Source organism: Betta splendens, chromosome 24, assembly GCF_900634795.4.
Source record: "Betta splendens chromosome 24, fBetSpl5.4, whole genome shotgun sequence".
In the NCBI taxonomy this organism is placed as follows: domain Eukaryota; kingdom Metazoa; phylum Chordata; class Actinopteri; order Anabantiformes; family Osphronemidae; genus Betta; species Betta splendens.
Window position 1 is genome coordinate 7,870,580 of NC_040901.2, and position 15,462 is coordinate 7,886,041.

Consider the following 15,462-nt stretch of genomic DNA (forward strand, 5'->3'; position numbering starts at 1 on the left):
CGGGAGATACCAAATGAGCCAGAATATGAATATGTAAAGCAGCTCTTTTGTGTTTACTGGTTATTATTAGCCCAGAAAAAGGCTTTAACTGCTGATGTCAAATAATAAAAGATAAATCGTAATACACAATATTTTTAAACGCTTAATTAGGAATAATTCTACCAAAAATCATACAGTATGTTTAATTGTTGACAGGGATAAATGTGGTGAGATACAGAGAGAGGCCGATGTTGGCAGTGGGAGAAAGTGTGCAGCGGATGAAGCCCAGCGTTAAAAGCTTTTCGGGATCAAAGCCTGCGTGCGCTTGTGTTTTCACAGTCGTGTTGAGACAGAAACCTTCAGGCTTGTGTGTGTGTGTGTGTGTGTGTGTGTGTGTGTGTGTGTGTGTGTGTGTGTGTGTGTGTGTGTGAGTTTCTCACGGCCATGGCGCTGATGTCGTGACTGACAGGCTTGTTAAATTTCAGTAAAGCATGAAACGTGACATGAAAGTGCCCAGTGTGTGTGTGTGTGTGTGTGTAAAGCGATCCAAACGAGGGCTCTGACTAACCTTTGAACCTCGTCTTAAACAGCTAAGTGCCGCTTCTGATTCCTTCTCAACGCGATCCTCTAATCAGAACCATAACACTAGACACACACGCATGCACGCACGCACACACACACACACGTCCTACTTTCCACGTACCTGCAGTTTAGTATTTGCTTGGCCAAGCACATTCCCCATGTACTTACCTGTGATTGCGATAATGTGCAAATGACTTTAATATATGCGGCCGGCGTGAATCGGGCCGTGTGTGTTTGTGTGTGCATTTCCACGGCTGCGTGTGTGTTTGGCACCCCACGCGTGCCCGGCACCTCGGCGGTGTGTTGACACAGTGATTACAGGGCAGCTGGTGCACATTGGCCCTCGCTCCGCCCTGCAGTTACTGTTCTAATTGGTTCCTGCTCCAAATAAGAGCGAGGAATTTTAATAGGGAACCGCTGCTGCGCCGTGGAGCTGCACATACGCCGGCTGCAGAGGCGCTGACACCGGAGTGTGTTTTCTTAATCCTTTTCTTTTTTTACTTCATTGAAGGAAAAGTTCTAGCGGCCAGTGATTGACATGAGCAAATGTCTCAGTTACCACCCAAAGCCACGGTCTGATCTGATGCCTGCGCTGACCCCTTTTAGGATGGAGAGTGAGCCCCGTGACCTAACATGACCCCAGCGTGACCTTTAACTCTTTAAGGGCCGGGGAAAGGGCTTGAGTTTAAGATGGAGCGGGGTCAAGCATAAAAAAGGGAAAGTTAGGCGTCACTTAGAAGCCAGTTAACGTTCCCAAGACCAAGTCCCCAATTATTTTTCAGTCTGAGGAAACAGGTTAATTCAAGATCTGATTGAGTTTGTGTTGAAGCTGGGAGTTTATTTAGTTATTTATGATCCTAATGCAGTTTGTCTGATTCATAAACACCCGTTTATGAGGCTGGTTTATGACTCACTAAACTCTGGCTCCGCTGAGCTGCCTGTAACGGAACGTGCGGTTCTCCGCTTGCTGTTCCCTGACATGTTCTCTCCTCTGGTCTCTCTGCAGGTGAAGAAATCACACAGTGAATCTCATGTTCCAGACCCTTCGGACGCCAGGTACGCTCGCACGCCGCCGTCCGCAGAACGTCACTGACAGCGTTAGCCTTGCGTGAGAACGTCATGCGCGGTTCTGTGTGCGGTTCCGCGGTCGTGGTGCAGAGAGGTGAGGTTTCGCTGCAGTTGCGAGCTGTGATGAGGTCATCGACACGCAGCCAGGACCTCAGAGCTTAAAGGCCACACAGAGGAACCCATGCACTGATTCGGCTGATGGAAAAGAGGGATTTCATAATTTTAAATAAACAAAAACAAATCCAGGGTATTTTGATGTTTGGTTGATTACCATTATAATTTTAGAAGCAGAAGCTAAATTGTCTTTGAGCATTTAATGCCTTTTTGACGTTTCGGGTTATGAGCCTTGGGCTGAAGTCTATAAGACATTAAAGACGTACACTTTGGCTCTGGGAATTTATGATGGACGCTTATTCTACAATTTTTTCCGCAATAAAAGGTCAATTAACTGAAAAAATGATGCCGTATATTTTCAACGACCCGGCGTAATGTGAAAAGCAGAGAAGTGTTTATGAAACACCAGCTCTTGGCATCGCGTCCCAGGAGGATCAAAACAGAGACGACCAGGGAGGAGACACAATCATTTCCTGCTGAGACCAATGAAAAGAGCGAATCAAAGGTTTTTACACCATAATCTGGGAACGTTCTTAAGGTTTATTGACATGTGCTGCAGGAAATGGAGAAAATCCCAAGAAGTCATTCAATTTTGAGAGATTACGTCGCTCTGTGTCTGTACCTGTCAGTCATGTGTCACAGACGTGCACTCTCCCGCGTTTGTGTCGTTCTGCCTCCATCGCTGTGGTTTCCCGCTTTGATGTGTCACACAATCGCGGGAGTGTGACCGACCCGCAGGCGCGCACGCATTCGCCCGCGCTGACTCACCGTCAAGCCTGTGTCTGAGGAAGTGACAGAACGCAGGCTTGTGGCATCGGTGATGATAGGACGTCGTGAGCGGGCGTTTCATGTTGGCTCTCTCGCAAATCCATCTTTCACCGGGGGTTACGGACCCGTGAGGGAGTCGGTGTAGCCATGGTAACGCCTAATACAGATCCAAATAAACAATAAACACAGATATATCATGGCAGGCCATCGTCTTCATCCTGTTCATGTGTCTGTTTACATCGTCTTCCACCCACACACACACACGCACGCACGCACGCACGCACGCACGCACGCACGCACGCACGCACGCACGCACGCACGCACGCACGCACGCACGCACACACACACACACACACACACACACACACACACACACACTTTTACCTTGTGTGCTGGTTTGTCCCAGTCATGCATGTGGAACACATTGTAAAACTAAAGCATGCTGGCAGGCTGTGGGTTTGCATTCGAGCCCAGAAGTGTGTGCACGGACACACACACACACACACACACACACACACACACACACACACACACACACACACACACACACACGCTCCATAAAAGAGCCAACAAGCCCGCAGACGATGTCTCGCGCCTCTGAACACATGCTCACGTTAAGCTAACGAGTAGAGGAGCATGAGGCTTATGACTCAGTGCGTGCGATTCCTGTGTGGACACTCAGCGTTTCAGTGGGATCCTAATGTAATATGCACAGGGTGAGACGTTCCCAGCTGCGATCGCACATTGTTGCCGAGCCGTTGCTCACTCAAGAATCGCAGCTCATCTACATTTCTCCCCCCGTAGGTCTATGGAAATGCAGGACCTAGCCAGTCCTCATAACCGCGTGGGAGGTGGCGACGCAGGGGGCTCCAAGCTGGACAAGAACAACCTCGGCAGTCCCTCCATCACCACCAATGGAACAGGAGGTGAGACGGCAGCAGGCCCGGGGCCACGTCTGTTTCCAGGATACACGACTTTACTACTTTATGAAAAGATGAATACGACTTCATGTATGGCACCAAAACAGGAAACTGGAAAACAGCGAGCGTGGCTCTTTCCAAGGTCAACAACATGCATACAGAATATTATGAGCAACAATGAATTGTGGTTATAGAAGAAGGGTCTGTTACTTGGCTGGGAGCAAAGTCAGACTCAGTCAGACAGGAATTCCGATACGGTCCCCGAGTTAAACCGCAACGTGTCATTTTGAAACCTTCCTTTTTGTTCACTCTTTACAAATTAGTTTAAAATAAATTTCACCCTGGTTCCTGGTGGTTTAAAACCCCACCCAAAAACGCCCCTCTAGGTCCAGAAAGAGTGGGATATGATGTCGGTACTCGTCGGACCCGCCGATAACCGTTGCGCTGGCACCGGGGCCGCAGTGAACCGCCGGAGAACGTGTGTAAACACACGGTGGAGCACTTCTGCTCTCCGCTAAGCACTTGGCCGCGCGCGCCTGTGTGTTGTTGCAGTGTGTGTGTTGGAGCCTAAGCCCAAAAATCCCACTGGAAACTATTTCCTCTACAAGAGCATTAAAGCATCAGGGCGCTCTTAGATGTCAACACCACCGGGCCCACTCCTCACTGCTTCTCTTCCTTTTCTTTACCCTCTGTCCAAGCGAGTTTCTCGATTCTCCATCTCACCCCCCCCCCCCCCCCCCCCCCCCCCCTTTTGACTTTAACCCACTGAATTCAAGTGCTTTGTTCGGAGGGCGATCCTTTGATCCGTCGCCCATTTAAAAGGCGCTGGCGACGACTCTCGGCAGCGGCGTAATGGAAAAAGTGAGACGCCGCGTTTTTGTTGACGCGTCAACACACACTCACAGAAATAGCCGCGCTCGGGCCGTATTAGAGCATTAAATCACTTTTTGATGAGCTCACCGTTAATGGTTTCAGCAGACGGCCTCGGGACCGCGCCGTCCCAGCCAAAACAAACGACATACCCAGCATTCCCCTCGCCTGACATCAGCCAGCGCTCGGACCCACGGGCCGTCTCTATAGCAACTCATTTGTCTTCATTAGGGCTTGTCCAATAGCTTGTGTTGCTCCCGGGGAGGATTAATGGAGTTGTCCTGAATTTGATGGACTTTTCCGATAGTTGCCGATGATGAGTTTTACTCGTGTTTAGCGAGGAACGAGAAAAGTCCCTGAAAATACAGGACGCTCGCTCAGTAACATGTGACGTCCCCAAGTGTCCCCAGTAAACTGGACCTGAGCTGAATCCACACCCTGTCTTATACAGTGTTCACTTGATTCACGCCTGCTTCTCATCACCTTTGCGCTCCTTTAGGTGAAAACATGACTGTTCTAAACACGGCTGACTGGCTGCTGGGCTGCAGCAGCACCAAGGACTATGGTACAGACGCATGCGGTTGAATCCAGTTATGAAATATTGACTTGAAACGCAACAGGAACTGGTTTTGCTCTGATTTGTGCTGGAGTTGCTGTGGTTTCGCTCCGTTGTTTGAGCCCCGAGCCGCATGTTCGCCGTCCGGTGCGTGTTGATGCTTTGCGGTGGTGCCGCCTCACTGACGCTGCCCTAACGCCGATCCTCTCCCCTCGCCCCAAAGTGAAAACAGAGCCCATGAACAGCAGCGACGCGGCCCCCACGACGGGCGACACGGCGCTGGACTCGTACGCCGGCTCAGGTGAGAGCGCACGGACGCACGCCTCCGCTCCCGCAGGCCGGGAGTCGAACTCGCACATCTGAGCTCAGACTTCAGGCCGCTGAAAGCTTTAATCCCATGAAGCATTGCCTGTCCTTGGATTGCATCATCAAAGGCTGGCAGAGGCAGGAGAGCGCGCGCGCACACACACACACACACACACAAACACACACACACACACACACACACGCAGAGCCATTAGGTGAGACACACAGTGAGGGGGGTTCGTCAGTGTTAAGCTCTGACATCTCAATGACCACAGCCAGACATTGTGTTTCACTGTGAGGCCGCTCTGAGGGCTTCATGGACCCTCGCCGAAGGGGGAAATCCTGGCTCCTCTCCACTGGAAAATGCTTCCAATTATGTTTACTGGAAGGGCTCAAACAAGCCAGAGGCCTTGAATTGTGCTACTCAAGAATGATTTGGTTAAGTGTAAAGCAAAACAGAAGTTTGGAGTTGACATCATCCGTAACCTGCTCTTGCCTTGTTGTTTCTGATTACTGTGCTGTTTTTAGTAATCACCAGCAGCGGATACAGCCCTCGCTCGGCCCACCAGTACTCCCCCCCCCTCTACCCATCAAAGTGAGTCGCGAGTCCGCCGCCTCCAACGCAAACACGGCCGCCTCCGAGCCGCCTTGGTGTCATGAGTCCATGCGTTCTCTGTCCTCTCCCCAGGCCCTACCCGCACATCCTGTCCACGCCGGCGGCCCCCCCCATGCCAGCGTACGCTGGTCAGCCTCAGTTCAGCAGCATGCAGCAGTCCACCGTGTACACCGCGTACTCCCAGACAGGACAGGCCTACGGACTCTCCACCTACGGTACCAAACCATACACAAAGCAATGCACTCGGACCGGGTCCCAGACTGACGCCGCGTGATTGTCTCGTGTGGTTCCAGACCTCGGCGTGATGCTCCCAGGCATCAAGACCGAGAGCGGCCTGGCCCAGAGTCAGTCTCCTCTGCAGACGGGCCTGAGCTACAGCCCCGGCTTCACCACGCCGCAGCCCGGCCAGACGGCGTACTCGCCCTATCAGATGCCAGGTCTGTGGGAGATCAGCGCACGGCTGGATGCCGGCTTCTCCGCGCAAAAACGCGGCTCGAGCGTGAAACCGTTTTATCTCTTTTCCCTCTGAAGGTTCCAGTTTCACTCCTTCCTCAGGCCTCTACACCACCAACAATTCCGTATCGAACCCCGCCAACTACACTGCCACACAGCAGGTATGTGCCCATCAGCTTTTAACATGAACTTTCCCAGAAGAAGCTAATATTTAACACAGTCATTTTCCTCATTATGTTGATTTTAGGAGACTCAGGAGAAGCACAATTAGTCTTAATAAGGGAGCGTTTGCTCTGGATATTTCTCCATGTCTATATGATGAATATATGTGGTAGTAATATGCTTGAAGGTGGTTTTTAATGTCACGCTGTGATAGATGTGGTTGTTTACAGGAGGAAAGTGTGGGTGGCTGCGTGGGGCTTAGGGGGACTGGTGTGTGCGTGTGTGGGGACTAAAGGAGCTCATGACTGCGTTGCTCTGCAGGAGTACCCGTCATACACGACCTTCGGCCAAAACCAGTACGCCCAGTATTATTCCGCCTCCACCTATGGGACTTACATGACCTCCAACAGCGTGGACGGCACGGGCTCCACGGCGGCCTACCAGCTGCAGGACCCGGCGCCCGCCATGACCGGACAGGCGGCCGAGCTTCACCCAGGTCGGTGGCGCAAATAAATATGCAAACACATGTCGGATACGTCATCGCTCCTTGATTGTGGCGCTGTAAAAAAACAAAAAACAAAAAAAAAACAGCTAACAGTTTGGGTAACTGAGTTCAAAACCTCCCTTCAACCGTGATGAAGCACAGGAAGTAGCTGCGGACGGTAACCATGGTTACGTGACATCGGGCTCGCTAATTGGAGAATTGGCACGTGTTTACGTTTGCCTCTGAGGGTTTGATTGGAGTGACGTTACATACTGTACATGAGTTATTGCACTTTTGTAGACAAGTCAGAAAAGGACAAGAACATACTAACTAAGAAACTTCACCCACATGTGCAAAGCTGACCTCCTTAGATTTAACAGTGTGGCTTTCTCACATTTTTCAACCTTGGCCGTAAATTCAGGACGCGTGATTAAAGCAGCTTATCGTCCTTCCTGTCGCTGTATTTGTTTGTTGTTTGTTGTTTGAGGTAGCTCACATGCTCTTTGTGTCCGTCTGTGTTTTCACAGACACCCCCCCCCCCATTCCCTAACCCTGGGTTTCTCCTCCTCTGATTGAGACATAACGATATGAGATCCGAAGCTTGGGGTCTGGTTCTAGTTACCACGCAGCAGTGGGAGTGTAGGCATTAGGGGGAGTTGGGGGGGGGGGGGACTTGGTCATGCTCCTGCAGGATTTTGCGTGAATATCTCAGCACATTGAATCACATTACTTACTGTAAGTCCTCTCATTTATTAGTCCATTACTCCATCTTACCTCGTTACTGACAAATGTTAACCCTAACTGAGCGTGAGTTATATCCAAAGTGGACAGGGGATCACCTCGAACCACATCATTACTGTGTCTTTAACGTAGTCTGCGCTGGCGTCAGTAGCTGGAACGCACCTTTAACGTCCCGTCCGTGTGTGCACGCTCTCCCAGGGGACTTCGAGACGGTGCAGAGCCCGTCCACGCCCATCAAAGAGCTGGACGAGCGAGCCTGCCGCAGTGGGACGTCCAAGTCCCGGGGCAGAGGCCGTAAGAACAACCCCTCCCCTCCCCCTGACAGTGACCTGGAGGTGAGGGGAAACAACACATCCGCCGTCTAATCACTTTGACTTCAATGAATATTCCATTGAGATCTCTGGAGACACAGTATTTCCTTGGATCTTGACTCTCCCCCTCACTGAAGCGTCGTTTTCTCCCTCCAGAGGGTGTTCGTGTGGGATCTGGACGAGACCATCATCGTCTTCCACTCCCTGCTGACGGGCTCCTACGCACAGAAATACGGCAAGGTAGGACCATCGCTGCCCTCGGAGCCAGAACACAGCATCACTAGTCCATTAAATGTACATATTAAATGCATTTAAAAGCAGATGTTTACATAAATCTAATCCTAATTTAACAAAGGCTTCCTACATTGTTTATAGTTCCCTTTATGTTCATAGCTCCTGGTTTTGATGTGGGATCATCATATGTGGTCACAGGGATTCACTGGGCGATGTAGTTTCCTGTGGTTACTGGTTGTACTGGTCACCAGCAGCCCATGGGAGCCCATGCTTTGGGCCCCGATCGACTTGTTAGTTGTTTGCAGTTGTGGGGAACGGACAGAACGGGTGGCAGCAAATAACAAAGGACGAGTCCGCGTAATTGCTGTCACTGTACACGTGCCGAACGAAATAATCGCAGCCTTCATCCTGACACAGCTCAGTCTCCCACAACTGAAGGTTCAAATTCAGCTGCTCAAGGAGAATAAACACATTTCAGCAGTTTGATCATACGCTGGTGTCTGTAACTACCTGAGAAGAGGCGCTGAGTACCTCTCAGTGACTGACAGTTCAAATCACAATTAGCACCTGTTCGTCGCTCTTTCTCACGCTGAGGAATGATCGCTCATCCTTCCGTCCGCCTGCCTCGCTCACTTCTGCTCTCCTTCCTGTGAGTCTCAGTCTATTCTGGTCGTCCGAGCGCGTCAGCGAATCGCACAGCGGGCAGTCGACCCTCGCTGACCTGTCGCAGGTGATGGCTTTTGCAGCTGGGTCTGCCCGCGCCCAAACCCTCACACGCCAACGCAGACCATTCACCGACCACACGCGCTCGGTGCGGCACCGACACTCTGCAACACACGAGAGCCCCGTCGCCCCCCACAAGCATAACTCCCTACCAAGCATGAGGAATGCTGATGGGACCGAACAAGTGCAACCCGTCTGTCAGCGTCTGCTATGATGAATGGAACATACCAAATCTGCAAGAGGGGGCTGGAGGACAGGGTGTGAACTGAGATGAAGGAGAAAGAAAGGAAAAACCGACACGGTTTCTAGACTGGAGTCAGGAATCTGGAATAAGTGAATAGTAAATGATGAGAGTCTCTCATCATACTGATGTTTGACCTCTGCCTTCTGTCAGGACCCTCCGATGGCGGTGACGCTGGGTCTGAGAATGGAAGAGATGATCTTCAACTTGGCCGACACACACTTATTCTTCAATGACCTGGAGGTGAGACGCGTCTAAAAAGCATGTAAACAAGACAGTCAAAGGCAGGTTGGGAGTCGATTGGCGAATACTGCCCTCTAGTGGTGTACAGGGACACAACACGCAAGGGCTTGTATACACTTTTAATGTACTTTTACACAGTCAGTTTTCATGTGTGTGTGTGTGTGTGTGTGTGTGTGTGTGTGTGTGCAGGAGTGTGACCAGGTTCACATTGACGACGTGTCATCGGATGACAACGGTCAGGACTTGAGGTGAGAGTCTTAACTCAAGATCACGGTTTTTGCTTATCGGCGCCTTTTGAAACATCAGAACAGTTGTTTCTAGCGCCGAACAACAATAATAACAACAATCTTCTTTTGTTCCACCGCTGCAGATTTTTCAAATAAATCATATCATTATTATTGACAGTACTTACAGTTTTGCAACTGATGGCTTCCATGCAGCTGCGACCAGCGCCAACCTGTGCCTGGCCACGGGCGTCCGCGGCGGAGTGGACTGGATGAGGAAACTGGCCTTCCGCTACCGACGGGTCAAAGAGTTGTATAGCACGTACAAAAACAATGTGGGGGGTAAGCAGATGAGACGGGACGCTAGCTGTAGCGGTGGAGCATGAGGCCATGTGTGTGAGGAGGCGGTTTCACAGCTGCTGGTGGATGTTTCCGCTTCTTGGTCGAGCTAAGGGTTCAGTAAATCTCTCTCTCTCTCTCTCTCTCTCTCTCGCTCGCTCGCTGTCTCTCTCTATGCAGGTCTGCTGGGCCCCGCTAAGAGAGACGCCTGGCTGCAGCTCAGAGCAGAGGTGGAGGCCCTCACTGACTCCTGGCTCACCCACGCGCTCAAGTCTTTGTCCATCATCAGCTCCAGGTGCGGCTTCACGCGGGATTTATTATTTTCTCCGCGTGCTGTTTCCAACTGTGCAGGATTTAGAGCGTGAAGGAGCCATAGCGCGTGCACAAGTCAGGCGTCTTACACACGTCGAACGTGTTGTGTGTTTGTGATTGCGTCCCGCAGGAGTAATTGTGTAAATGTGTTGGTGACCACGACGCAGCTCATACCGGCTCTGGCTAAAGTTCTCTTGTACAGTCTGGGATCTGTGTTCCCTATCGAGAACATTTACAGCGCAACAAAAATAGGTAAGAAGCAACACGCACACATTCCTTAAACCCTCAAAGCAGGAAATGGAAACAATTAACTTCTAAATTGACTCATAGTCTTTGAACGTTTCCAAAGTCACATGTCTGTTGTTGGTTATGCATTATTTTGATGTGTCTCCATCCACTCCATGTGCTACTGATAACTCCTCTGTTCCCTGTTAGGAACCTCGACGTATTTAAGTTGGACTGAGGTTGTGAATGTTTTAGGAAGACAATCGATGGTGCTGATTATGGCCAAATACAAACACACAATCAGACACAGTCCATTCTGAAGTGTAATCAGAAAATAGCCTCTTTGTGTAGTAAATCCATCCTCACCCGCCGGATCCTGATCCTGATGCTCATCGTCCAGGTCGGGCGCCCCCACACTGTGGACGGCCTCAGTTAGCCTGAGGCCCGCGCCAAATTACGTTCAACTGCCTTAATTCACATGGATGTGGCAGATGTGGTAGCCATGGCAACCGCAAAAGGTTTAGGATACACGTAGAGAGTGAAAGTTCGTCTGTTTGCTTTTAAAGTCACGTTCTGTCCAATTAACAGTGTATACTTGCAGTGGGAAAGGATTAGGTATGAGTGTGACACCAGGTTTTCATTGCAACCAGACGCTTTATATTTATGCCTCTCAAGACAAACCAAACTGTGTCAGGATTAATCATGATGATCAGTGTGAGTGTTGTACATGTCTCCCTCACCCACCCCCCCTTCCCCCGGTGCACACGGCTCGGTCTCCCCCCCCTGTGTTGCTGATCCGTCTCCAGAAAAGTCTTAAAACCTGTGAAAGCCGTCTGTTTGTCTCCAGGCAAAGAGAGCTGTTTTGAGCGTATAGTCTCCCGCTTTGGCACTAACATTACGTATGTTGTGATTGGAGATGGGAAGGATGAAGAGCATGCAGCGAGCCAGGTAAACAAATGACCTCCGAACTTTGACCCCTCTGACCTTGTGACCCTCCTTCCTCCCCTTGTTTATTTGTTTTTTGCAGGAAAAGAGAGTTGCTTTGAACGCATAATGCAAAGGTTTGGCAGGAAAGTAGTGTATGTTGTTATTGGGGATGGTGTGGAAGAGGAGCAGGCGGCCAAAAAGGTAATGGACCCACAACCTGACCGTAAGCCCGCCTACTCCACACAGTGTGAGCTCTGATTGGACGAAGCCTGCCTTTCTTTGCCCAAGCGGTTTTGTGGTGGTCTGTTTCATTTATCCTTTTTTTATGGAGCAACAGGGAACCTTAGACTGCAGCTTCGGTGAAAATCTGAGATTGAAGCTTGGTTAACGCTGTACATTTTGCACCTGTCATGCCTTTATAGATTTTAAATTAGAATGAGTATTTTCTTGATTTGGATTCTGGATTCTTGAACCCAGTTACATGGTTATCGCATTTAACTGAATGAAGAGTGGCTGCTCAAATGTACACAGTGGTTAAGCATTTAACAATCTCACAAATACTGGCTTTCTAGTGGGGAATGTTTTTTTTATTCACCTCTGGTTTGTGCAGCAGTAACGTAGAATCCTATCACAACAAAGCAGTGATACTGTATTTATAACAAATGTGTGTCTTTCCTCCAGCTGTGGGTTTCATTCATAACTAAATCGAAGGAGTAGTTTGTCATTTTTGGGAAGATGCTTATTTGCTTTCTCGTAGAGCTGGATGAGAAGAGACAGCTCTCATTTGTTCCTAATAAATTATTACAAGATTACAGCCAACATGTTTAACATCACCATCTGCACATAAGTGTTTTAAACTTCATTGCGGTGAGGTTTTTCCTAACAATGTGAGTGATGCCGATCCCCTAACGTGGTGGTCACTCCAAAAGAAGATAAGCATATTTCCCAGAATGCTTTAGGACTGCATGGATTTTGTTTGCCGTGCTTTTGCAAAATAAGCAGCTACAAGCTACTGTAGTGTAGCTTGCATGACATCAGGTGGTGGTTTGTGTTGCCTACATGAACAGTGCAGCAGGATTTACTGATGTCTGTCCTCTTCACAGCACAACATGCCTTTCTGGAGGATATCCAGTCACTCTGACCTGCTGGCATTACACCAAGCACTGGAGTTTGAATACCTGTAACTAATTTAGCAATATGGACTCATGCAACATAACCATGGACATGGTCAAACCCCTTCTTTTGTATAACTATTTAAGAACAAATACGCTGCAGCTGTTTTGATTTTTTTGAACATCTGGATTTACAAACTGAACGGTCTTAAGAAGCAAGTGAGAGAAGGAGCTGTTACAAAGGACAGTGGGGTTAAGAGACGCTTCAACTACACCGTGCACTCCTGCTCAGTCAGCCCATGGGGCTGAGGCTGCAGACTGAGGAGCTCATCATCCTGGCTTTGATCAGGAATGCAGTCAGTGTGGGATGAATGATCCCATAGCATTGACAAACAGCAGTGTGTGGGCATGACAGCTTTATCAAGTTCTCTTTACTGGTGGTATAATCAACACCACAATGTGTAAATTATTGATATTAAACGTAAGAGCAGGGGTGGATGCTTTTGTCTAGGAATGTTTTGGGGTCGTGTTTTATTTTTCTTCTGGAATTTTGTATTTTTTCCTCCCCTGGGAAATTGAGGATGTGCATCATGATGTGTTGTGCCTTAATGTGTTTGAATGTCTTTACGTCTTTACCCAGAAATGTCTATGTAGATATAAAGGAGAACTTATCCAAACAACCCATGTGTTTTGTCTTACTTAAACCAATGCAGTTTCACTCATCCCCACATGCTAAACAATGCATTTTGTAAATAAGAAGCAACATGAAACAAATCAGCATGATCTTATAGGCAATGCAAAAAAGGTAAAGACAAATGAGCTCAGTTTCCATCATTTATTGATCTTATTTTTTGGCTTTGAAGTATTCCTCAATTACATCCTTGGCTTGAGACTCCTTGCCATAATCCTGTAGACAAAAACAAAGTTTGTTCCTAGTCAGGCATCATTAATAAGTCACTGGTCAGGTTCCAATTCTAGTTCCTAAATCTAGTTTTGAAGGAGAACCTTAAACAGCAGCCACTTGTTAAACACAAGTCTCACTAAGTTGAGGCCAGTATTTTTGTTTAAGAGCAGCACTCACCTTGACCACGACACAGCTGCAGCCCACCACCTTACGGGGTTTGCCCTCACGGTCGATTTTGCACAGACCAACCCACTCGCCGAGCTTCTTGTTGTCATCAACCTAAAATGGCGTTCAACATATTCACTTGTATTAGTAATGCAGCATCATTAGACATAGGAATAATGTTGTCATAACAGCTATTAAAAAACTGCACAGCTAATGTTTATTGATGTTCATTAAACTACAATCCACATCTTTGGTTTACGAAAGAACAGTGGCAGGAATGTCACTACTTCTGGCTGCATCTCAGACAGAAATTGGGTAATAATGGCAGACTTCTACATAGGGTTCAGTAGAGGGAGCCAATCATCAACGATACAGCAGTAGATGACGTTCTGCTTTAAAACCCGCTGCCAATAAGGCAGCATCACACAGATGTACATCATGCTTACCTTGATCAAGTTGATCTGATGTTCAGCACAAAGGGCCTCCACCAGCTTGACATACATGGGCTCGTCGCAGTTGGCAGCAAGGACGCAGAGATGGGCCTGACGCCTAAGAAGGAGATAATGGTTAGCTTGTGGAAGGGTGTCAAGCCACATGTCAGTCACAGGGAACAATGAAAAAACGCACTTGTCCAAGGCCTTGGCAGCCTCACGGATACCACGGGCAAGGCCATCGTGGATAAGTGCGGTCTTGAGCACTTCAGGGAGAGCGGTGTTGACATCCATCACACCTCCGGCAGCAATGCTAAAAGAAAACAATGAAGATGTTGGAAAAGTTAAACATTTTAGTCTTAAGTGCATTAATCACAGGAGCATTTACAGTCGAGCTTTCAGCAAATCAGAGTGCAGATATCACTCAGTTGAGTGAAGGGGTATCCGACAAAAGAATGGGAAGTCATCATTCAAGTGCCAGAAAGCTCATTTCTAGTTTGATGTGTTCAGTTTAAAAAAAAAAAAAACACTAGACGACAACACTCATTTAGCAGTTGCATTACCATGACACAACCCCCCCCCCCCAGAACTCAATTTCACTACACCCCTGGGTTTTTCCTTCAGCAAGTCAGTAAAAATGAACATTGACTCCTAATTCTCATGTTTAACAATTGTACAATGTTAGCATTAATCAACAGACACCCGTCACTGTAAAAACAGGTTTAATATAGTAGACCGTTAAACAAAGCTTGTGGCAACAGGTGGCATTTTCATAAGCAGTAATAACACCATAATAAGCAGCAATTATTACACATATACACCAGATAAGGTTGAAATAGCTCAACGTAACGTGCACATAAACTAGCGCCAAGTTAGCCACCTAGCTGATGTATGAGGGGGTTTCCCAGACTGCATAGGGAAGGTTTTAACTTTTAACCATCAACCTATAAATAATGTATTTATTTGAAAAAGCACGTCATACACGTGTTTTAACTAGTCTCCTTAAGAAGCAGCAGCAGACAAAACCATAACGCTCACCCTTCCTCGGCCATTGTAGATTCGCGATGGATGGTCGACTTAAAAAGCTGCAATAAAGAAAACAAACGAAAGAACAACAGTTATGCATCTCAAATGCACTATTTAGACAGATTCCGAAAATAAGATGCATTGATTATCGTGTAGATTGAGACGCCAGTGACGGAAACGCACCCTTTCCTCCTCTCGGGCAACGGGTAAAGAGGACGTCATAAGTCCGCGACATCGCTTTAGTACCGCCAGGCCCCAGTGGTGTCCGCTCACCTGCCTGCACCGTTTAACCCTTTACTATTAAAACTAAGTTTCAACTTTGGAGTTTTCTGGAAAATGTTTCAACCAAATTAAATAAATTATTAATCAGTTAATTCTATTTATACACCCTTTTGTGCGGTATCCCAATACAAACTGATTAAATTG

General features: G+C 48.2%; 2 protein-coding genes and 1 non-coding gene across 9 annotated transcripts in view; 1 reads left to right on the top strand and 2 right to left on the bottom strand.

Moving 5' to 3' along the window:
- eya4 (EYA transcriptional coactivator and phosphatase 4) overlaps positions 1–13,190 on the top strand; it is a 25,467-nt gene extending 12,277 nt beyond the window's left edge. For 4 of the 7 annotated variants that reach the window (XM_029140496.3, XM_029140497.3, XM_055506464.1 and 1 more), the window contains 18 exons: positions 1,568–1,617; positions 3,316–3,437; positions 4,801–4,866; positions 5,081–5,158; positions 5,692–5,758; positions 5,852–5,994; positions 6,073–6,216; positions 6,311–6,393; positions 6,716–6,890; positions 7,818–7,954; positions 8,087–8,170; positions 9,282–9,371; positions 9,561–9,619; positions 9,777–9,937; positions 10,115–10,229; positions 10,377–10,498; positions 11,499–11,599; positions 12,502–13,190. In XM_029140496.3, the coding sequence (XP_028996329.1) occupies positions 1,568–1,617; positions 3,316–3,437; positions 4,801–4,866; positions 5,081–5,158; positions 5,692–5,758; positions 5,852–5,994; positions 6,073–6,216; positions 6,311–6,393; positions 6,716–6,890; positions 7,818–7,954; positions 8,087–8,170; positions 9,282–9,371; positions 9,561–9,619; positions 9,777–9,937; positions 10,115–10,229; positions 10,377–10,498; positions 11,499–11,599; positions 12,502–12,582 (1,878 nt within the window). In that variant the 3' untranslated portion in view covers positions 12,583–13,190. Of the gene's footprint in view, positions 1–1,567; positions 1,618–3,315; positions 3,438–4,800; positions 4,867–5,080; positions 5,159–5,691; positions 5,759–5,851; positions 5,995–6,072; positions 6,217–6,310; positions 6,394–6,715; positions 6,891–7,817; positions 7,955–8,086; positions 8,171–9,281; positions 9,372–9,560; positions 9,620–9,776; positions 9,938–10,114; positions 10,230–10,376; positions 10,499–11,318; positions 11,420–11,498 lie in introns of those variants that run through there. The other 3 variants (XM_029140498.3, XM_055506463.1, XM_029140502.2) reach the window with 3 other exon arrangements.
- A 141-nt stretch (positions 13,191–13,331) lies between these two features.
- rps12 (ribosomal protein S12) lies at positions 13,332–15,328 on the bottom strand. The gene is made up of 6 exons (XM_029140514.2): positions 15,220–15,328; positions 15,049–15,095; positions 14,207–14,323; positions 14,026–14,128; positions 13,592–13,693; positions 13,332–13,417 (listed from the first exon to the last, which is right to left on the bottom strand). The coding sequence occupies exons 1-6, from the start codon at positions 15,256–15,258 to the stop codon at positions 13,355–13,357; spliced, it is 471 nt and encodes a 156-aa protein (XP_028996347.1). The 5' UTR covers positions 15,259–15,328; the 3' UTR covers positions 13,332–13,354.
- Positions 13,874–13,953, bottom strand: LOC114850220 (small nucleolar RNA SNORD100). Its single transcript, XR_003784800.1, has one exon. It is a non-coding gene; the product is annotated as a small nucleolar RNA SNORD100 (small nucleolar RNA).
- Positions 15,329–15,462: the final 134 nt, after the last annotated feature.